Genomic DNA, 23,649 nt, shown 5'->3' with positions numbered 1-23,649 from the left:
GGAGGAAGAAGGATTTTATTCATCCATTCATTCATTCCATCATTCATTCAATAGATAGCTAGTGAGGATTTAAAATGAGCTGTGCAGAGTATACAGAATAGGCAAACAGCACGTTGGCTATTTTCTGATGAGGGTGGAGTGGGGTAAAGAAGGTAGTATGCAAATATATGTATGTACTCATTGTCTTATTTTGGGGGATTTCAATTGTTTCCAATTTCCCAGCTCTTGTAAATAAACAGCAGGCCTTGTTTTGGAGGCCTGGGGTCACTCTGTGGTAAAACTATGCTTGACCTTCACATCCTTGCTTTTGAACCAATGTCCAAATTACATACGCTATTTTTTGAGACTTATTTTATAGACTTATCTTTCCAAACTTCATAAAAACTATCCTTAGTTCTCTAAGGGTGAATTTAATTTGACTTTTAGAAATAGTCAAACATCATCTGGCCTTACATCTGGTGAATGTGGTAGAGCTGAATCATCACCATCTTTTTGTTGTTTTGGTAAAAATTTGTGACTATAAAGTAATGCAACTAAATTTTTTTTTTGGGGGGGGAAGGAATAGAAGAGTAAAACTCCTACAAGTATTTTGAATGAGATTAAAATTTCTAAGCGTTTTGAATAGCAGTAGCATCTTTGTTACAGAAAAGCAAGACAGAAAAGAGAAAGATCAGAACATGGGGATCTCACCTCACCTCTTTCATGTCCTCACTTGGGTGACTTTAAACCAATTACTTAGCCCCCTCTGAGCCTAAAGTTGATCACTAGCCTGGTAAAACTAATTTATCTACAACACAGAGTTATTATGAAATCCTAGTAACGAAACGCAACGAATGGTTAAGTATCTGGTACAGTGCCTGGCATAATACATGAAGGCTTTCTCAGAAGGGATCATTAAATGGTATGTTTTAGAATGACCACAGCAGCCTGCTTACAGAAACATCAATGGCATGCCTTTTCTAGCCTATAATATGCTAGGATTGATCTGTTTGCTACTCTCCTCTTCTTTCTACCGTGTTCTGTGCCATGTGTAGATGTTTTAGACAGGTATTGGTTTCCTGGCTTTGGAATGGGTCAGGACAAGAGTGACAGTGACAGGTGATCAAAGAGTGATTGCTTGGGAAATTTATTCATCCCACTTGCTTTACCAAGGGATATAATTCTCTGTGGGGGCCACAGCTCTGAAGTCTCAGCCCCTCTCTGTATGTTATAGCTGCCCGCCCTCCTCACCTAGTTAGGCAGAGTCTGCTGATAAAAGCCCAGTGCTCTTTCTCATCCTTTTTGGTTTCTTATTAATTCTTTACTCAAAAATAAACTTCACTGAAGTCTTCTCGTGACCTTGCCTGGATTCAGGATTCATCTAGTTACCAAATAGTCTTCTAGTATTGATCTAATCCCTACTGTGAAGATAAAAATGATTCAATTGTGCCGATTGTGTCTGGAAAAAGAAGAGGGACCTAGACATTAGGAGCCATGAAAAAAACCAAAGCAGGATGTAGAAGAGAAACTGAGAGCAGACTCCGAAATGCATATGCTCACGTTCTGAGTTGGCTTTCTAGGCACATTGTTGGAGTTTGCTCTTTCTTTTTGCTTCCTGTAGCGTTACACATGTCTTCATGTTAAGTGCTTGTGTTGTCAGAGAAAGCACTCAGAATAAGTAATGTTGCTCAGCGAGTCACAAATGGAATCCATGTCAGCCAGTGTCATGAAATGGATCTATAACTGGCTTTTTGTCCCTTAATTTGAGATGATCTAATTCAATTTCTATGATTTATAGTTTGCAAGAAGATACTTTCTGTTCTCCTCCCCAACTTTCACTGTCTTTCTCTCTTATCCCCCAATTTCTAGGATCTGAAGGAGATCCATTTCTGAAGGCAAACTTGAGCCCCTTGGCACAAATATGACATTGTTTTGCTATTGTTGCTAAATGCAAGAGATATGAAGTACCACTGAAACGAATCTGTGTCCTGGGTAGGAAGATGAGGTTTCTTTTATAGGAAAACAAAAGGATTTTAAAAGAAGTTTGCTGTGGAAATCACCAGGAATGTGTTTAGAGGATCTGACTTGATTGATGGCTCACACGAACCCTCTTTGACAGATGCATCTAGTGGTTAAGCAACTGTGTGGTGGACATTTTTAAGCCTGGATCCCTTCACCAAGCTGGCATTTGGAAGACTGGCTGCTCTATCACCTACCTTCTCTTTCTCCAAGAATTGCCCTAGGTCAATAGGAACCTCCTTCTAGGTGGTTGCTGCCCCCTCCCGCACCCCCACAAAAAGCAGAGTGTTTAAGGGTTCACCTCTGCAATGCTCTCCCTTCATCCACTTACAGCTGCTCACCTTGTTACACCCTCTCCCTCCTTTCTCTCATGAAGATTCCCCATAGATCATAGATGTGAGGCTGAATCTCTGTCTCAGGCTGTTTGGAGAGAGACTAGCTCTTCTCCTGATCTGTAGAAGAGTAGGAAGCAGGCAGAGCCAGGCATTGTTCTTCAGCCTGCAGTTGATTTGCTCATGGCTGCTTCTCAGAGGCTCTTAGAATAAATAGATGCCACTTTGATCTGAGGAGTTAGCGAATATAAATGGTTGTTTGTGTTCCTTCTTTTGCCAGTTGTGAGCAGACTGAATATTTTGACCTGACACAGTCGCATAATAGCTTATGTATAATGTCTAGATTCTATGGCATAGAAAAGATTTTCATTCTGTTAGTATTTTTTTTTTCTTTGCTGGTCCTGGGACTTAAACTCATGGTACTGTCTTTGAGCTTCTTCTTCTTTTTTTTTTTTTTCAAGGCTAGCACTCTACCACTTGAGCCACAGCACCACTTCCAACCTTTTCTGAGTAGTTTATTGGAGATAAGAGTCTCACGGACTTTTCTGCCCAGGCTAGATCCTCTGTCAAGCCTAGATCCTCAGATCTCAGCTTCCTGAGTAAGATTATAGCTGTGAGCCACCAGAGCTCAGCTGAGTTTTGCCTCTACGTGTGTGCGCATGCGTGTGCATGCGTGAGTCCTTGTGCATCAGCCCATTTATCCTAGATATTCCATTGTAGTGTGTGTGTGTGTGTGTGTGTGTGTGTGTGTGTGTGTGTGTGTGCTGGTTCTAGGGCTTGAACTCCGGACCTGAGTGCTTCCCTGAGCTTTTTTGCTCAAGGCTAGCACTTTATTACTTGAAACATAGCTCTGCTTTTGGCTTTTTGGGGTGCTTATTTGGAGTTAAGAGTCTCATGAGTTTTTCTGTCTGGCATGGCTTCAAAATACAACAATCAGATTTCAGCCTCCCGAGTAGCTAGGATTACAGGCATGAGTCATTGGTACCTGGTAGTTCATGGCATTTTTTAATGACTTCGAAAAAAGTCATTAGTAGTCTTTGACTACCTGAGAACTTCTTGCTGTTTCTTTGTGGAGAATGTCTCTTCCCTTTCATATTGGCCAGAATGGTTTGATATTCTGAAGCTGCCCTCTTGAAATGGTCTCTGAGCGATCTTGTCCCTCTCGAGCTGTTACTGCCTCCCTGACTTTCATTTATCATAGTCTCAAATATGTCAGCCTGTTGAAGTGCAGTGCACAATACCTAAAGCACAGTACTTTGGTGTACAGAGTACGTTGCACTGAAGGAGATTGGAAGGTTTCTTCTAGAAGCAAGGTCTTCCTGACCTCCTGTCTCTTGCTTCGTATTTCCACTGAAGCTAGTCACAGACACCAGAATTCTTCCTCATGGCAAGTCACACATATGAAAACCTTTCCCCAAGCAAGCCACAGATGCAGTAAATGCTGGAAGGTCCTACCCACCCTTCTCTTTTCTCCCTTGAAGACCTTCATTTGAAGAGATTCTACCTCGGACGCAGGCAGGAGAAATGCTGCAAAGAGGCCATGAAGAATCTAGACACAGGGGTCCCTCAGTCAATTAATATTACAGTTTTTTATTTCAGTCTGGTCACATTTCTGCATACCTGTCCATTCTTCATCAAAACCTTGAGAGTAAAAATAACACAGCTGTATTCATTTCTGAAGGCTGCCACGTCATACATAACTTTATCATGTCATGTAAAACTGAGATTAAACACATGATATGCTTTCTCTCATGAACACATTTGGTGCTAGGTAGGAGTTTTGGCTTTTACCCTTATGAATGGGAAGGAAATGGGCTATACTTTTCTGTCCCCACACAAATTATTATTTTTTCATATATTTTTTATTGTAATTAATAGAAGGGTTACATTAGATTCACCAAATAGGAGGTGCATTACTTCACATACATAGATATACTTTCTCATGTCATGATCCCCATTTCCCGCCTCTGCCATTCATGTTGTTTTTCCTCCTTCCCTATTCAATTTCACATATCCAGCCAAGCATATCTACAATATATCAGATAAAAAGGTGAAATACTGTAACAATATGAGATAACCAAGGGACAGCAAAAGAGATGAGAGATAATATAGTACATTAAGGACAACAATCACTCATTATATGGCTTTTGTTTCTATATCCTGGAGGTCCTCTCATTTAGTGTCATACTATATGGCCTTATGTATCTAGGTTTTGCTCTATTGTAACTCTCTGCTAGGAGAGCCCAAGGTTTCTACTGATTATGACAAATGAGGGAAACCATTGAGCCTATGTTCCTTTGAGTCTGGCTTACTTCACTTACTATGATTTTTTCTAAGTCTTTCCATTTCCTTACAAATGGGGCAATGTCGTTCTTTCTGACAGCAGCATAGAATTCCATTGTGTATAAATACCACATCTTGTTGATCCACTCATCAACTGAGGGGCATCTGGATTGGTTCCATATCTTTGCTATGGTAAATGGTGCTGCAATGAACATTGTTGTGCTAGTGGATTTAGTATGTCCTTGTTTCTGGATGATTGGGTAAATGCCAAGTAGTGGAATTGCTGGGTCATAGGGAAGCTCTATGTTTAGTCTTTTGAGGAACTGCCATACTGCGTTCCATAGTGGTTGAACAAGTTTGCACTTCCCCCAACAGTGTAGTAGTGATTCCTTCTGGCCACATCCCCTCCAGCATCTGTTGTTATTAGATTTCTTGATCCTGGACATTCTAACTGGAATGAGGTGGACTCTTAGAGTTGTTTTGATTTGCTTTTCTTTTATGGCCAGAGATGTCCAGCATTTCTTCATGTGTCTATAGGCCATTCTTATTTCTTCTTCAGAGAAGACTCTCTTTAAGTCTTTGGCCCATCTTTAATGGGGTGGTTGTTACTTTGGAGATTGGTTTTGGAGTGATTCAATTTTTTGAGCTGTTGATATATTTTAGATATGAGGCCTTTGTCCATTGTATGGTTAGTGAAGATCTTCTCCTATTCTGTAGGCTTTCTAGTTAATTTGCTAGCTATGTCCTTTGCCATACAGAAGCTCTGCAGTTTAATGCAGTCCCACTTATCCAGACTTTCTCTGATTTGTTGTGTTTCTTGGTCCTTATTAAAGTTTTAACCTGTGCCAAGGAGACCTAGCGTATCTCCTATTCCTTCTGTAAAGTTTTCAGTGTATCTGCTTTTACCTCCACATTTTTGATTCATTTGGAGTTAATCCTGGTGCAGGGTTACAAAGAAGGATCCAAATTTAGTTTTCTACAGGTGCTTGACCAGTTCTGCCAGCACCACTTGTCGAAGAGGCTGTCTTTCTTCCATTCTATTTTTTTTGGCTCCCTTATCAAAAATTGGGTAGCCATAGGTCTGTGGTTTAATATTTGGGTCCTCAGTTCTATTCTATTGGCCTGTTCTTGTGCCAGTACCAAGCTGTTTTGGTCACTATAGCTCTGTAATAGAGTCTAAAGTTTGGTATTGAAATTCCTCCTATGCTGTTCTTTCTGCTAAGAAGTGTTTTTGCTATACAGGGTCTTTTATTATTCCATATGAAATTTTGGATCGCCTCTTCTATTTCTTTAAAGAATGACATTAGGATATTGGTGGGTATTGTGTTGAATTTGTAGATAGCCCTTGGCAAGATTGTCATTTTCACGATGTTGATTCTTCCAATCCAGGAGCATGGGAGGTTTTTTCCATTTCCTCAGTTCTGCTTTAATTTCCTTTTTCAGGGTTTTAACCTTTTCATCAAAAAGGTCCTTTACATTCTTAGCTAAGTTAATTCCTAGGTATTTTATTTTCTTTGAGGCTATTGCAAAAGGAGTTGCTTTCCTGGTTGTTACCTCATTCCTCTCATTGTTGGCATATAGGAAAGCAGTTGACTTTTGAGGGTTAATTTTATACCCTGCTACCTTGCCAAAGTTTTGAATCAGCTCAAGGAGCTTGAGAGCAGAGTCTATAGGGTTCTTTAAATACAGAATCATGTCATCTGCAAAGAGGGAAAGTTTCACTTCTTCTTTCCCTATTTGGATCCTCTTTATGCTTGCTTCTTGCCTTATTGCTCTGGCTAGAAATTCTAATACTGTGTTAGAGAGGAGTGGAGAGAGTGGGCATCCTCGTCTTGTTCCTGATTTTAGAGGGAATGGCTTTAGCTTTTCACCATTAAGTACAATGCTAGCTGTGGGTTTGTCTTGCACAGAATTTACTGACAAATTATTTTTTTAATTTTGTGGTGCAACATGCATAAACTGTACAGTATGACTACACGTTTACATTGTTATTTGCTTGAGAAACTAATCAAATGCATCAAGGCTGGGAACATTTCAAGCCCCATTTCAATGTACTTTTCCAGTCTACTGTCATGCGCCCACTTATAAACGGTAGCTACTCTTATGACTTCTAATGTGTCACATGTATTCTTAGACTTACTAGAAATGAAAGCATACCTCCACTGATTGGTATGCCTGTGAGAATTTGTTCTTGCTTGTAGCATTTCTTTCTTTTTCCTCTTCCCATTGCTCCCTCCTTTCTTCTCTCCTTCTACCTTTACTTCTCTTATTCCTCATCTCCTCCTCTTTTTCCTCCTTCTTTGGTACTGGGGATATAGAATTTCTTATGTGTTTCTATCTTGTTATGGTGGATGCTTTTGCCTTGTCCTCACTTTTTGTTGAATACTTTTTTACAAGCACAGATCTTATCTTTCATATATTACACATATTAACATATTGTAGATATTAAAATGATATTCCATCTAGTCATGACTGCTGACTAGATTGCAGTCCATATGGCTACTTAATGAAGATGAGCATTCATTCTCTCCTTCATTCTACCCTATTCCATTCTTTTGCAGTGATCATATTACATGTGCAGGGGAAATAATTATACAGGGGCTACAGTGTGCTTTATTTAACAATCATAATGAGTTTCAACAGATTCAGAATGACTTTTAGTGACTTCTCATTTTCTCATAGAGTTTGACAGAAAAGACACCAAAACTTACCCCTTTTACTGCTGGGTAAGCTCAGACACTCTGAAGAGAGGCCACTGACCCCAAATCCTAGAAAACATTAATGGTAAATCTGAAAGTATAGTCTAGTTTTATCTCATTTTTTCTCTTGGATTCAGTCCCAGTCTGTTCTCATCTCTAGGAAGTGTTTTAGCATTATTCCCATGGAGAGAGATGCATTAGTACAACCACAAATATTAGGAGAAGTTGAAAGTTTGAGAATCCTATTATTTTATGAGATTTTGTTACCCTCTTGCTTTGCTTTTTATGTGTGAAGGTTGAGAGCATGCTTTACATTTATATTTTTTTCTATCTTCTGTGATAGTTTTATTTTAAATGAATCAGAGGTCAGCAGTGATAAATTTACAGATATATGAGGGACATAATGCTCGGCGTTTCTAGGGAGCTTTATATGTTTGGGATCACAAATCTGGAGAGGCCACAATATAATCTTCTTAGTACTTTTTATATTTTGGGGGGTGTGGAAGGAGTAAATATTCTTAAAAACATTATATGGGATCACTTTTCTGTGGTTTATAATTTAAATAGATGGAAAATAAGATTAGTTTTTATTTGTGTTGATCATGAGACTTGAACTCAGGTCCTGGACACTATCCCTGAGCTTTGTCTTCTCAAGGCTAACACTATCACTTTGAGCTACAATGCTACTTCTGGTTTTCTGGAGGTTAATTGAAGATAAGAGTCTCATTGACTTTCCTGCCTAGGTTGGCTTCAAACTTGGATCCTCAGATCTAAGGCTCCTGAGTAGCTAGAATTACAAGTGTGATCCACTGGCACCTGGTTAGGATTGGTTTGGTAGCATAGAAATGAGGCTGAGCCAAGAGACAGTGCAGAGGCCCTATCAAAAACTCAGAGACCAGATAACAAGGTGAAATACTGTAACAATATGAGATAGCCAAGGGACAGCAAAAGAGATGAAAGATAACATAGCACATTAAGGACAACAATCACTCCTTATATGGCTTTTGTTTCTATATCCTGGAGGTCCTTTCATTTGGCGTCATACTATATGGCCTTATGTATCTAGATTTTGTTCTATCGTAACTCTCTGCTAGGAGAGCCCAAGGTTTCTACTGATTATGATAAATGAGGGAAACCATTGGTCCTATGTTCCTTTGAGTCTGGCTTACTTCACTTACTATGATTTTTTGTAAGTCTTTCCATTTCCTTACAAATGGGGCAATGTTGTTCTTTCTGACAGCAGCATAGAATTCCATTGTGTACAAATACCACATCTTGTTGAGCCACTCATCAACTGAGGGGAATCTGGGTTGGTTCCATATCTTTGCTATGGTAAATAGAGCTACAATGAACAGGGAAGGGGGGGAAACAAGATGAGGAGCAGGGGTGGGTGGAGGGAAATGGGGACCATGACATGAGAAAGGGTATCAAAGTATTGAAGTAATGCATTTTCTATCTGGTAAATATAATGTAACCCTTCTATTAATTACAATAAAAATATATGAAAAAAAAGAAATGAGGCTGAGCTTGGCAAGATAATATGTGAAATCTTCATACTTATACAAATACTTTTTATTTGACTTGCAGATATAATTATTTCATATAGAAGACAGTCATCTGAAATGCTGGATTATTCCAAATCATAAGTGCAGGTTCCTTTTTAATTGTACAGTATATGATACTGTAAAATGCTACTGGCACTTGAAAAAAAAACCCCACAAAAATGTACCAGTCTGAAAAAAAAAATTTCTGATCTCCTTAGAGGCTGAATACTGATTCATATCTGAAAACAAACAAAATTCCATACAGTTATTGTGTACTAGAGGCTCATTTCTGTCAGCCTTCTTTCAAGAAGTTAAGATCAGGTTATCACAATTACAGATCAGTCTAAGTCAAAAAGGTTCTGAGATCCCCTCTCAGCAGAAGTAACTGGGTGAGATTACATGTGCTTGTCATGCAAACTATGACAGGAAGCAAAATAGGATTGTGGTCTAGGCTGGCCCAGGCAAGAAGTGAGACACTATCTCAAAAATAATCAGTGAGGGGGCCAGGAGTTTGGCCTAGTGGTAGAGTGCTTGCCTAGCATGCATGAAGACCAGGGTTCGATTCCTCGGTACCCCACATACATAGCAAAAAGCCGGAAGTGGTGCTGAGGCTCAAGTGGTAGAGTGCTAGTCTTGAGAAAGTCCAAGGACAGTGCTCAAACCCTGCGCTCAAGCCCAGGTCTGGCAAAAAAAAAAAATCAGTGCAGGAAGAGCTAAAAGGTATGGCTGATAGTTACTTAACTCTTATTTCAAACAAAACAAAACAGCAAAGCTAACCGTTAATTCAACTCTTGTTTTTTTGACAGTCCTGGGGCTTGAACTCAGGGCCTGAGCACTGTCTTTGAGCATTCCTCAAGGCTAGAGCTCTACTACTTGAGCCACAGCATCACTTCCAGCTTTTCCTGCGTATGTGGTACCGAGGAATTGAACTTAGTTCTTTGTACATGCTAGGCAAGCACTCTACCGCTAGGCCAAACTCCTGGCCTTTAACTCAACTCTTACTCCACATTTTGAAGATTTATGTTTAATTGCATTTCCTATCCCCCCACAAATTACTGGAGATTTTTATTTTACTAGTTTTGCCTTTTAATTTTTCTCCTAAAGACAAGTAATTTACATATCTATTTCATTATTAGTGTATTCTAAATATATGTCCTTACTTTTAGCAATGATTTTTACATTCTCAAAAGGTTTTGTGTCCTTTCCTTTCAGCATGAAGAACTCTTGTTATCATTTCTTGTAAGACAGGTCTGGAGGTAATGAGATCCTCAGCTTTTGTTTGTCCAGAAAAGCCTGTATCTCTTCTTCATTTCTGAGGGACAGCTTTGTTGAGTACAGTGTTCTTGGCTGGCAGTTGTTTTTCTTCAGCACATTGACAGTATCATTCCACTGTCTTCTTTACTGTAAGATTTCTGCTGAGAAGTCGGCTGCCAGGCATGTTAGAATTCCTTTACATGTGATTTACTTATTTTTTCTTGCTTTCAATACCAATTCTTTGTCACTCCTCTCTGACAGTTTGTTTATAATGCATATGGAATAGACATCTTTGAACTGATTCTCGTTAGTGTCCTTTATCTTATTGTATTTGGATATTTATGTTGTTCCTCCAGTGTGGAAAGATTTCTCCTATTATTTCTTTTTTTTTTTTTGCCAGTCCTGGGCTTGAGCTCAAGGCCTGAGCATTGTCCTTGGGCTTTCCTCAAGGCTAGTGTTCTACCCTGAGCCACCGCACCATTTCTGGTTCGAGGAATCGAACCCCAGGTCTTTGTGCATGCTAGGCAGGCACTCTACCACTAGGCCAAACTCCCGGCCATTCTCCTATTATTTCTTGAAATTAGCTTTCTACCCCTTTTTCTTTTTTTTTTTTTATCCAAAATGTGTTTATTGGGATGGTTTCCCACTCACCTTGTTCACGGTGCTTTTAGTGCTGCTTCCTTCTGAAGGAACATCCTTCTGTAAGCCTCGCTTTTCCTCCTGTAGGCTGGCAAAGGACAGTGGAGCAACCAACACACAAAACTACTGTTTGTGCATGGCTAAAGACCGTGGTGATTTTATAGCATCCTGGGCATTTCACATCCATGAAGTAGGAATTTGGGCTCTGCACCAGGCGCTTCTTCTTGTGTTTCCTCTTCTCCTCTTCAGGAGAGGGATGAAGGAGATCCTTTGCGAGAGGCATGTTCTCGGGAGGAATCGTCACAGCCGGAAAGGCTCTACCCCTTTTTCTATCTCTGCTCCCACTTGCACAACAATGGGTTATATATTTGTTCTTTTGATGTTTCCCATAAATCCTGAAAGCTTTCTTTATCCCCTTTTATTTCTTTTCCTTTACTGCCTATATATTTTTAAGTACCCTAACTTTGAGTTCTGAAACACTTTCTTCTGCTGGATAAATGTTTTTGGTTGTGGGGTTTGAAATCTGGGCCTGGACGCTGTCTCTGAGCTCTTCAGCTAAAGGCCTGGGTGCTGTCCCTGAGCTTTTCAGCTCAAGGCTATCACCCTACCCCTAGAGCCACAGCACCACTTCTGATTTTCTAGTGGCAAATTGGCATAAGAGTCTCAGAGGCTTTAGGGCCCAGACTGGTTTTGAACTGTGATCCTCAACTCTCAGCCTACTAAGTAACTAGGATTACAGGTGTGAGTTACCACACCTGGCTTCTGCTTGATAAAGTCTATGACTGATGCTTCCTATTACATTTTACAATTTATTCATTGTAATTTTCAAGATTTCTATTTAGTTTTAAAATAATTTTGTAGCAGGTACTCAGAAGCTCTTTTTGATGAAAAGCATTGACTCCTTATTTGGGCCTATAAATTAACTAAAAGCAGGAGAAAAGGTTGGCATCTCTGTTCTCCATTTTGTAACTGTCTACTCTGACTCATTCACCTTGTAGCAACCTTGGAAGGACAGGACCTGAGAGAAAACATCTTTACATGAGAGGCAGAAGAAGCAGTCCCCAGGGAAAAGAACAGAAGAGTTTTTCACAGGACAGACTATCCACCCAGCAATAATGACTTCTTCTTCCAAATTGTTGCCCTAAAGTGATGATAGTAATATAACTTCTCTAGAACCAACCTCAAAACCAAGACTGAGATAATGATCAATCAGGGCATTCTTGTCTAAGACTGATGAATAATCATGCATACCTATGGCCCCCCAAACCATTCTCTATTTAAATCTAAAGCTCATGTCCATATCCCAAAGATGGATCGAATGCTTGCTTTGCCGCTTTCCATGAAATACCCATGCTTTGTAACAAATTTCCTTTATCAGCTGCTCACCATTTCTTTGATCTTTATTTGGTGTGTTGGGCATAGATGACTCTGACAGGTGGGAAACCCCTGGAGTTTGGATTTGGAACCAATTTCAATCTGTTAAAATTATCTGCTAAAGATATATGGAACCAACCCAGATGCCCTTCAGTCGATGATTTGGATCATGAAGATGTGGTATTTATACACAATGGAATGCTATGCTGCCATCAGAAAGAATGACTTCACATTTGTAAGGAAATGGAAAGACTTGGAAAAAAATCAAATTAAGTGAAGTAAACCAGACCCAAAGGAACATAGATAGGCTCAATGGTTTCCCTCATTTGTAACAATTAGTACAAACTTAGGACTCGCCTAGCAGAGGACTAAGACCTAGATACATAAGGCCATATAGGATGAAGCTAAATGAAAATACCTTCAGGATGTGGAAACAAGAGCTTTGTATTATGTGATTGTTGTTACTTCGCTTCTCTTTTATTGCTCTTTGGCTAATCTCATATTGTTACAGTATCTGATTTTGTTACCTGGTATTTTGTATATATGTTTATTTGAAATAGGAAATTGAAGGTGGAAAAACAAGATGATTGGGAGGGGTGGGAGACCGGAAATGGGGACAAAAACATGAGAGGGGGTGTCAGTGTATGAGAAGTGTTGTACCTTCTGGCTAGCGAATGTAACTGTAAGCCATCTATACAGTACAATAAAAAATTATCTGCTAAATTTCTAATTTGTACTTTCCTGAAGTTTATTGAATTTCCTTAAAATCATCATTTTGAATGATTTGGTAGTTCATGTTTCTTTAACATCTTCCAGTCAGTTATTGGTACCTTGCTTTGTCTATTTGGTGATACCATGTTTTAATGATTGTTCATGCACCATTAATCAGGCATCATTGTTTGTACTTTGGTGTTTACTCCAGTCTAAGTAGTCTGGCTTATGTAATCATAAGCCTGTGCTGTACTTTTTGGCAGGTTGTGCTTTCATACTCCCCTGACCCTTGTAGATGTTCCAGTGCCACCAGCTACCTAAGCCTAGATTACTTATATTCAGAAGAACTATTCTCCAGGTGGAGAAATAAAAACCTTGCATGATAAATAAAAAGTAAAGGAATTCATGACCCCTAAGCCAGCAAGCCAGCACCTACAGAGAAAGAAAACAAGCACAGCTATTGGAGAGAATAAATTGTACTAGATAAGTAAATGAGGATTGGGAAGGATCAAACACTACAAAAATACCAAAATGATAGATAATAGACTACTAAATATAGCTTTCAACAAGTTTCAGTGTTATTGGTCACAGTGAAAAGATGTAAACCAGCTGAGCGCAAGGCTGAGATCTAAGGATTGCAGTTTGAAGCCTGCTCAGATAGGCTGGTGCCAGAAGTGGAACTGTGGTTCAAGTGGTAAAATACCATCAGTGGGCATAACAAAACTAAAGTTTGGTGGCAGCACCTAGTCCCTTAGTTCAAGCCCCAGGACCAGCACAAAAGGAAAACACAGATTAAAAATGTAGGCTGACTGTTGTCCTTAATGTACTATGTTATCTCTCAGCTCTTTTGCTGTCCCTTGGTTATCTCATATTGTTACAGTATCTCACTTTGTTATCTGATATATTGGATTTATTTGTATTTGGTTATTTGAAATTGGATAGGGAATGGGGGAAAACAAGATGGGGGAGAGGGGGGGAGGGTAATGGGGACCAAGACATGTGAAAGGTATCAATGTATGTGAATTAATGCACCTTCTATCTGGCAAATATCATGTAACCCTTTTATTAATTACAACAAAAAAATCAAAAAAATAAAAAATTAAAAAAAATGTAGGCTGGTGGACGAGATTAAAAATGTAATATGTAACTATTTATAGTTCTATAATTGTATACAACTATATATAGATATATATAACTATATATAACTATATACTATAGTATATAGACTATATATGCTATATATAGTATATATATATACTATAGCTTAGTCTATATACTATATATAGTTATATATAGTATAACTATTTATTCCCTGTATGAGATACTCTCAGCTTAAAGTCCAAGGATGAGAAAATTTAGCTTAAGCCCTTGTACAATGAGAATGAGTTACATTTAAACCAAAATTAGTCAAAAGAGACAAAGCCACTTCATTATGACAAAGGGAACCATGCATCAAGATGATCCAGTGGTTTTAAACACTTATAGGCCAAATGTTAGCATACTTAATTTTTTTTTTTTTTTGCCAGTCCTGGGCTTGAGCTCAAGGCCTGAACACTATCCTTGGACTTTCTCAAGGCTAGAGCTCTACCACTTGAGCCTCAGCACCACTTCTGGCTTTTTTCTGTGTATGTGGTACCGAGGAATTGAACCCGGGTCTTCATGCATGCTAGGCAAGCACTCTACCACTAGGCCAAACTCCCGGCCAGCATACCTAATTTTATAAAACAAACACTGCTAGATATAAAGGTACAGACAGAACCCTGACATAGTAATAAAGGGTGACTTTAATAGAACTCTTGCCAGTGTGGTCATCCAGAATTCCCCTACCCCCAAACCAACAAACTTCAGAATTAAATGATACTACAGATCAAATGCACTTACTAGATATGCACATAATATGCTACCTAATAGCCATAGAATGTACATTTTGCTCAATAGCACCTATACGTCATATTTTTTGACATAAAGCAATTACTAACAAATAATAGAATATTCAAATAACTTTCTATTTATAAAAATCAGAAGACAAAAGGTAGAAACAAGTCGAGAAAGTACAGAAAACATAAAAATACATGGAAACTGAAATATATACTTTGGTGATAAGTGCATAATCAAAGAAATTGAAAGGAAATCAGGAAATTCCTAGAATTCAATGAAAATGAGTACACAACTTACCAGAACCTTCAATATTCAGCAAAGGCTATATAAATAGAAGTTTGTCATTATGAGTACCTACATTAATAAATAACCTAATGATGCACATTAAGTTCTTAAAAACGGCCAAGAATAAGCTAAGTAAATGTAGTAAGTTGGAAGAAATAATTAAGATCATGGAAAAATTTAATAAAATGAAGATTAAAAGGATATTAAAAAATAATGAAACTAAGAGATGATTTAAAAAAATAAAACTAACCAAAACTAGCTAAACTAACCAAAAGGAAGAGAGAGATTTTTAAAAATGGAAATAAAAAAGGGGACATTCACAAGAAATACAAAGGCAATTTTGAGAATCATCAGGGAATATTTTGAAAATTATTAGTCCAATAAACTTAGAAGTCTAGAAGAAATGGATAAATTCCAAATGCATGTGACTCACCAAAACTGGACTGCAAGGATATAAAATAGCGATCTATGATGAACAATGCAACTGAGGCAGTGATAAAGTATCTCCCAATAAAGAAAACTCAGGACTGCATGTATTTACTGCTGAATTCTACCAGATGCTTAAAGAAGACCTGATACCACTTTGCCTTAAACTCTTCTGTAAAATAGAAAAAGGAAAGAATGCTACTGAATTTATTCTATGAAGCCAATATATTTTTCTGATACTAAAACAAAAATAAGAAAATTATAAATATACCAGGCTCGGTGGCTCATGCCTATAATCCTAGCTACTCAGGAGGCTGAGATCTAAGGATCACAGTTCAAAGCCAGCCTGGGCAGGAAGTCCTTGAGATTCTTATGTCCAATTAACCACCAGAAAGTGGGAAGTGATGCTGTGGCTAAAGGGGCAGTGGCCTTGAGCTGAAGAGCTCAGGAACAGCACCCAGGCACAGAGTTCAAGTCCCACAGCCACCAAAAAAAAGAAAAGAAAAATACAGATAAATTTTCTTAAAGAATACAACCACAAAAATTCTCAATAAATACTAATAAACTGAATTAAAAAGCACATTGAAAAGATTATATACCATAATCAAATCAATTTTGTTCCAAGGAGGCAAAGATGGTTCAACAGACACAAATCAATTGATAAAATACAGTACATAAATAGAGTAAGAACAAAAGCCACACGATCATCTCAATAAATGCAGAAATTATCTTTTAGTGAAATTTAACATCCTTTTATGATAAACTCTCTGAAGAAAGTTGCAGTAGAAGGAATGTACCTCAACATAATAAAGATTATATGTGTCAATCCTGTAGTCAACTTGTAGAAACCATTTTCTCCAGTGAAGAATGTTTGCTCACTCTATGGTCATTCAATAGTGTTATATTGTTAGCCAGAGCAATATGAAAAGAAATAGCAGGGATACACATATGAAAGAAAGAAGTCAATTTCTCCCTATGTACACCAAAAAACTATGAGAACTGATAAATACTTTCAGCAAAGTAAAAGGACACAAAATCAGCATTCAAGAATTCTTAGTTTTTCTGTATACCAATCACTGACATGCTGAGAAAGAAATTGGGAGAATCATTGCATTCACAACATTCTCAAAAAATATCTCAGAATGAATTTAACTAAGGAGAAATAAAATGCTATGATGAAAACTATAAAATGCTCAAGAAGGCAATTGAAGAAGACAGTAGAAGATGGAATGACCCCTCATGTTTGAAGACTGGCCACATATTGTCAAAATGACTGTACAACTTAAAGAAATCTGCCTATTGAATATTAATCTTTATTAGATTCTAATGTCATTCACCACAGAATCAGAAACATCAATCCTAACATATATATGGAAGCATAAAAGATCCTGAATAGACCAAGCAACCATGCGCAAACAGTGCTGGAGGCATTAAAATACTGGACTTAAAATTATATTACAGAACCATAGTAATAAAACATTATGGTACTAGAGCAAAAGTAAATATGTGTATCAGTGAAACACCTGGCCCAGAAATAAGCCCATGCAGTGACAGCTGTCTGCGTGTTGACAAAGCTTCCAAAAACATACATTGGAGAAAGACAGCCAGTTTAACAAATTGTACTAGCATGACTGAATATGTACGTATTCAAGACCGAAAGGAGATTTCTAACACCCTATACAAAAATCAATGCAAAATGGAACAATGACTCTAAAGTAAAGTACTCAAAACTTTGAAACTACCACAGGAAAACAGTTTAAGACAGAAGCATAGAATAACAATCCAAATAGGAATCTAATAGCTCATGAAATAAGAGCAAGACTGGACAAATGAGATTGCATCGAATTAAAAAACTTTTGAAGCAAGTGCCAGCAGTTCACTCCTGTAATCTTAACTACTTAGAAGGCTAAGATAGGATCACAGTTCAAAACCAGCCTACGCAGAAAAGTTGAGACTCGTAGCTCTCATTAATCACCAAAAAGCTGGAAGTGAAGCTGTGGTACAAGTGGTACAACACTAGCCATGACTATAAAAAACTGAGACAGCACCCAGGCCCTGAGTTCATGCCCCCAAACCAGCATAAACAGAAAAGCTTTTGTTCATCAAGAGAAACAATCACCAGAATTAAAAGATACCTTGCAGAATGAGAGCTATTCATCAGAAAAGGGATTAAAATAGAACAAGAGCTCAAAAACTTAAACTCTAGAAAAATAGGCCACACAAAAACTGGACAAAACTGAACAGTTTTTAGAAGAAGTATAAATGGCTAATAAACACTTGAAACAATGCTCACATGCTTAGCCATTAAAAAAAAAGAAGAAGAAAATCTAAGCTATAATGAGATTCCATCTCACTCTAGTGAGAATGGTTATCATAAAAACAAAATAAAGCAAAACTGAGTGCTGCCTGGCTCATGCCTGTAATCCTAGCTACCCAGGAAACTGAGATCTGAGGATCACAGTTCAAAGCCAGCCTGGACATTAAAGTCCATGAAACTCATCTCCGATTACTCACCAGAAAACCGGAAGTGGGGCCGTGGCTCAATGGGTAGGGCAGTAGTGTTAAGCTGAAGAGCTCAGGAACAGTGCCCAGGCCCAAAGTTCAAGCCCCACAACCAAAACAACAACAAAAACAAAAAAAAACTTGAAGACAGTACCTAGGCCCAACAAAAAACAAACCCCCAAAACAAAACCCAGTAACGAGTGTTGATAAGCATGTGGAAGCAAAAAGGAATCTTCATAAACTGTTGGTGGGAATACAATGCAGCTACTATGGAAATCGGTATGGAAGTTCCTCAAAAAACAAAAAATACAATTATCATATGATTCTGCTATGCCTATCTTGGGCATATATCTGGAGAGATCTAAATCAGCATACAATTCATGTTTATTGCAGCATTATTCATAATAGCCAAGCTGTGGAATCAACCAGGTAGCAGTCTGTCAGTTGATGAACAGATAAAGAAAATGAACCATAAATACATATGGACTTTTATTTGGCATAAAGAGGAAATGATGCTGTTTGTCAGAAAGGGGATAGAACTAGAGATCATAATCTTAAGTGAAATAAGTTAAACTGGAAATGACAAATGGGTATGTTTTCATAAATATATAGTATCTAGACCTAAAAAAAATAAAAAAGAATGTGAAAAGTTCACTTTTTTTCCTAAACCAGAGAAACCAGCAGAGGAGCTGAAGTGAAAGAGGGTTACGGTGGTGCATATGACAAAAATATTATATGAATGTATGAAAATAGAATAGTGAAGACCATTCAAAACTGTCAGACAAATGAAAAAGAAAGCAAAGATGAGGTGATGTCCTGTGAAATAAGAAAGACTAATAAAAGGGAAGAATATGATTAAGGTCCATTAAATGCACTTATGGAAATATTGCAAGGAAACCTTTTTTGTACTATTAATATATGCTCACAGAAACTGTTGCATGCTCACTCTCCGCTCCCTCCTCCAGAGGACGGTCTCTCTTTGGTGTGTGTACATTATGGATTTTAGGGTTGGGAGATGAGTAACACTGATATACCAAATATTCCTTCCTTCTTCAATGCCTCTTTCTTATTATGATATTATAGACAAGTACTCTGATGTTTCACCTGGATTTCTTTGCTTAGGTGATAATGTACATGGATAGTATTGGTTGGAATGGTTCTTTGAGGGGAGAATGATTGTTGGACAGTACTGTTGTGTCCTTGGACTGCTCTTCTGCCTCTTAATCTACCCAGACTCCTGGCTGGGATAATTACAGTAGTCTTCTTAACTTCCAAGATAATTCAATAAGAAGCTTTAAGAATGAAAATATGTGCTAACAGCAAAATTAATCTCTCGATTTTAAGCTCTATTTAAGTAAAAAAATTAGGTTCAAATCATGGATATGCTTTATTAATGAATAAGTGTTCTCAGAAGTTCTATTGAATAATAAATACTAACAAAAGATCCATTAATGCCCTGACCAGGATTGAAAAATGTTACTCTCAAATATGGAGCCAAATGTCCTAAGCAGAGGAATGGGACAAATATGTGCAAGCAGGACATCCTAACTTCTCTTCTCTCCTGAGGCGAGTCAGATCTTCATGTGATAGATGAAGGAAAAAAGTACTCTTATTTTCAAAGATGGAGAAATGTTGAGATGAATCTGAATGAACAGACCTTGCTAAGTTTTCCCCAGTTTAATTCTTTTAGTTCCTTTTGTCTTATCATGTATTTATAGTGACTTTTCATCCTTTACTAAACCTTTCAGCAAGCAACCTTGTGCTTAACCCATTTCCTTGCATATTGCTGTCTTTATGAAAAGTTCTGTAGCACTTAAGTCTTGTTAAATAAATTTCAATGTTTTTTTCCTTTCAACCTGCCTCTTGTTAGCCTAGAGTATTGCAGTTCTGCTTGGAGAATCTAAGGAAGGAGTGTGATTTCTTGTTCCCTCTCTACAGCACATACTGAAGAAAATGCAGGTAATTTTGTTCTTTCTCTGTTTCCCTATTAGTAGAAAAGAAAAAAATTATAACCAGTTATTTGTATTGTTGTAATAAATGGAACCTCTGTTCTGGAGACAACTATTTTATCAATTACGTGGCTAATTTTCAAGTTCTTGAATGGGTGGGTTTGCCATTTGTGAAAAATGTTGATCTCCAAGACAAGATAAGATCACTTAAACTGAGAATAGTGAATGTGGTCTTGATAATGTTTATGTCCTACTGCAATCTGGAATTCAGACATTTTTACATGCAACTTCTATTTTTTTACATTAACATTCCCCAAATAAACAGTTAAAGTGGTTTTAGGTGATTAAAGCAAAATAGAAGATTAGTTTTGTTATGCATAGCCACCTTTGCTACTCTTTTATTGATGAAAAGAGCTTTTCTCAGCGGGTTGTGTTATCTATTTTAGATATTGCCTGATCTTGTTTTTAAAATGTAAATCAGCTTTTTAATCTTTTTTTATGTAAATTTGATAGCCCTACAAGCAATTATTCTGCTTTGTTGTAGTTCCCTCTATAGAACTGTCTCTGTTTTATGTTTAATTGTCCTAATTGTCCAAATTTGAATAAACCTGGAGAACAGCAATGGAGATCATTACTTGTTTTTAAATTTACGAAAAGGTTTAAGCACTCCTTCCTGAACTTTTTTCTAATTCTTTACACTGTTAATTATGATCTTGGAGATTGGAAACCTTGTTATTGTCCCTGGAGCTGCTACTCCAAATTATAGGCTTGTTTGTTTTTGTTTTACTACTTTATATCAGATGTCTCCTTCTTGTGAAATGATAAAAGGCTCATCAGAGAAAATTTGTTAAGTTCACTTTCTAATTATTCCAGGATTTTAGCAAGGGGGTATTTAGGAAGGAGGTATATTATGTAGTCTCAGGGGTTGGAGCCAGTAACCATAGCTCAGAAAAGGGAATTCATCCATCCTATCTACTTCCTCTCCCTCACTCCCATCACCCTCCCCTTGATCCATTCATAAATCTATTTATGTATTTATGAATTTTTGAAGGGCTTGTACTGGATGACAAATCAATTGAATGAGATGATGCTTTGATTTAATGATTTTTTTTTAGAAAAGACCTTATTGCAAAATCATGTGAATTTTAAAGTCGATTTAATCCATAATTTAGTTGGAAGGGGGAACAAAAGAAAAAAAAAACAAGTGGATTTTATCTCAGCTTATTGAAATTCTTTTCAGTTTTGGGGTTTTATGCTTTGAGTCAGATCAAGGTCTTGGTTAAGAGACAGGCGCATGATTTAACTGTGTAACACGAGGTTCATCTACACCTGGCCCATCTGTGTCCACTACATCTATGTCTGATACAATGTCTCTTGCCATAAAATTTATTATTTTTTTTTGTTACCATGCCAAGAGGCTGTCTTTAACCCATTTGTAGGTTTACTCAACAGCCAAAGACATTTGGAATGAAAAAGGAAGAGCTGTGTTCATTTCTGGCCAATCTGACATTCTCTTGTGAGCATACTCAGAAGTGAATAAGAAAAGTTCTTCATACAGGAAATCACATATGAATTCATAGATAACAAACTTGAGAGGGTTTTGTGCCAGTCCTGTTCAGCATTGCCTAAAAAAGTGATGGGATGACCTTGGATAAGTCACTAAAAACTCTGTGAGGTTAATTTCTCCCCCTATGAGGTCAGGGATAGGAATAATTCTCCAAGGGACACTCTAAGGAGAACAGACAAGCGTCAGTATTTTAAAGAGACTCCATTATCATACACAAGGTCAGATCAAATGAAAATGAGACGTTCTCTCTGAGCATCTCTGCATTTCAGCGAGAGAATTCTAATCATGCTTTGTGTTCACAGACAGGAAATGTCTATTCAGAAGGCATGAATAATAGATAACTACTTTCTTTGCTTTACACCTAGTTATAATTCTACAACTAAAATAATATTAAATGAATTCCCTTCCTCCCATCTCATGATGTTTCATATTCTAGTTACATACTATAACCTCAAAACTCAGCAACATGGAAAAAAAATCAAACAACTGGAGAGAAAAGTATATCTTTAATTTCCTACCTCTTACCCTCTTGTTCCAGATTATCTGCTCAGTTCTTAGACAAATCGTATGTTTTCAATCCCTTTACTCTCATATAGATGATGGGCCTCAGCCAATCTTAACTAATTTCTCAGATCTTGCTTTTGTTTGCTAGATTTTAAAATCAAGGTTTACTTTCCAGTGGTGTGTGAAATACCTACTTTGCTGAATCATACTTCAAATAAATTTAACAAAATTGCTTTTGAGATTGCACATAGTGTTTGATTTTGGTGTTATATAGCTTGCAAGTAGTAATTTACATTTACAATGAAGTAGTAATTAAAACTTAGTCTGATAAAAAAATGAGATACTCGATATATGTGAATTAATGCACCTTCTATCTGGCAAATATCATGTAACTTTTATTAATTTCAATAAAAAATATAAAAAAAACTTAGTCTGGTTCATAAGAATTGTAAACTATGTTGTAACATATACAATATTACAAGAAGAAAGGGAACTATGGTGAAAGAATGTGAATCTGAAAGAAATCCCTGCAGAACTTCATGAACTATGCACTGAGGATGTGAGGAACACCAGTTTTGAGAAAGTGACTTATTCAAGGTCACCAGCTGTTTTTTCCAGAATTGGCTGGAATCTTATAGTTTTTGGCATCTGATCTAGTGTCCTTTCCATCCCAACATGCAGCATTTCAGTTTGTTGATTTGGAGTCAGAAGCAATCAACAGCAGGCTGGGGTTTTTAGATTATGAAAAAAGTTGTAGGGGAATTTAATGACAACCCAGCTTTTAGGAAAGTCCTCGGCAGTTGACCTATTCCATAATATATTCATGGTGTCCAGTTGAAATTGGAGTTTGTTGAGTAGCTCTTGATTTCTCTTTTACTTCTTGATTCTCCTCCTAAACAGGTGATTTGAGAAGCATGGAAAGTACATAATTCTAGCAGGATAAGAAAAGTGATATGCTTATAATAACAGTAAACAGATAAAAGTCAGAAGGAATAAAAAAGAAAACACAGAGGAAAATAGTAAAGTAGTAAAAGTATAAATTTCCAAAAAATACAGTAAAATATTTCTTAAGAGTTCTGATAAAGGCGATGGCTTAGTGGATGCAGAACACATATTTTAGAAGTATAGCTGTAATAAAGTCATTTTTATTGTCCCCAAACACAGCACATCTCCATGAAGAGATAGGGCTATGACTCTGGGGCTATCCCTTTGGATAGAAGTGGCAAGGGATATAGCTGTCTTATGCCTACATAACTCCTATTTAACCATGCACACACATGGTATATGCACATACATGTATATGGATATATATGCATATGATTTTCCATTTTCATTTATCTCTGTGAAATCCATTCATAGGAAATATCTCCTGAACAACAACAAAAAAAGATTTAGTTGCCATAAAGCAACTATTAATGGAACCATGATGGCCTAAAAGAGTCAAAAAAAAAAAGAAATATCTCCTGAATTCTTGAGATGTTAAATAAATCTCATTAACAATTCAGTCAAGATGCTGATGCAGGTAGACTGGGAAAGTAGCACCTCTCATAGCTGGCTTATTTCTCCTCTCCCCACTCCAACCTATTCATAACCAGTGTTGTTTCTCATATTGGGCTTCTAACTCTGTCCTGGCACATGATATAAAATTATAATCATCTGTATAAAATCATTATCCGATATCCATCTTTAATGCTGGTTTTGTGA

General features: G+C 37.3%; 1 protein-coding gene across 1 annotated transcript; it reads right to left on the bottom strand.

Moving 5' to 3' along the window:
- Nucleotides 1-10,705: 10,705 nt before the first annotated feature.
- Nucleotides 10,706-11,059, bottom strand: LOC150048693 (small ribosomal subunit protein eS27). Its single transcript, XM_090354363.1, has one exon. The coding sequence runs from the start codon at nt 11,030-11,032 to the stop codon at nt 10,778-10,780; it is 255 nt and encodes an 84-aa protein (XP_090210489.1). The 5' UTR covers nt 11,033-11,059; the 3' UTR covers nt 10,706-10,777.
- Nucleotides 11,060-23,649: the final 12,590 nt, after the last annotated feature.

Source organism: Megascapheus bottae, chromosome 21 (genome assembly GCF_031878675.1).
Source record: "Megascapheus bottae isolate mThoBot1 chromosome 21, mThoBot2.hap1, whole genome shotgun sequence".
NCBI lineage: Eukaryota > Metazoa > Chordata > Mammalia > Rodentia > Geomyidae > Megascapheus > Megascapheus bottae.
The sequence above is the reverse complement of the archived record's forward strand: the minus strand, read 5'-3'. Positions and strand labels throughout refer to the sequence as shown.

Bases quoted from the DNA above. Each gene is read 5' to 3' on its own strand.
- LOC150048693 (XM_090354363.1), bottom strand. From the start codon at position 11,032: ATGCCTCTCGCAAAGGATCTCCTTCATCCCTCTCCTGAAGAGGAGAAG.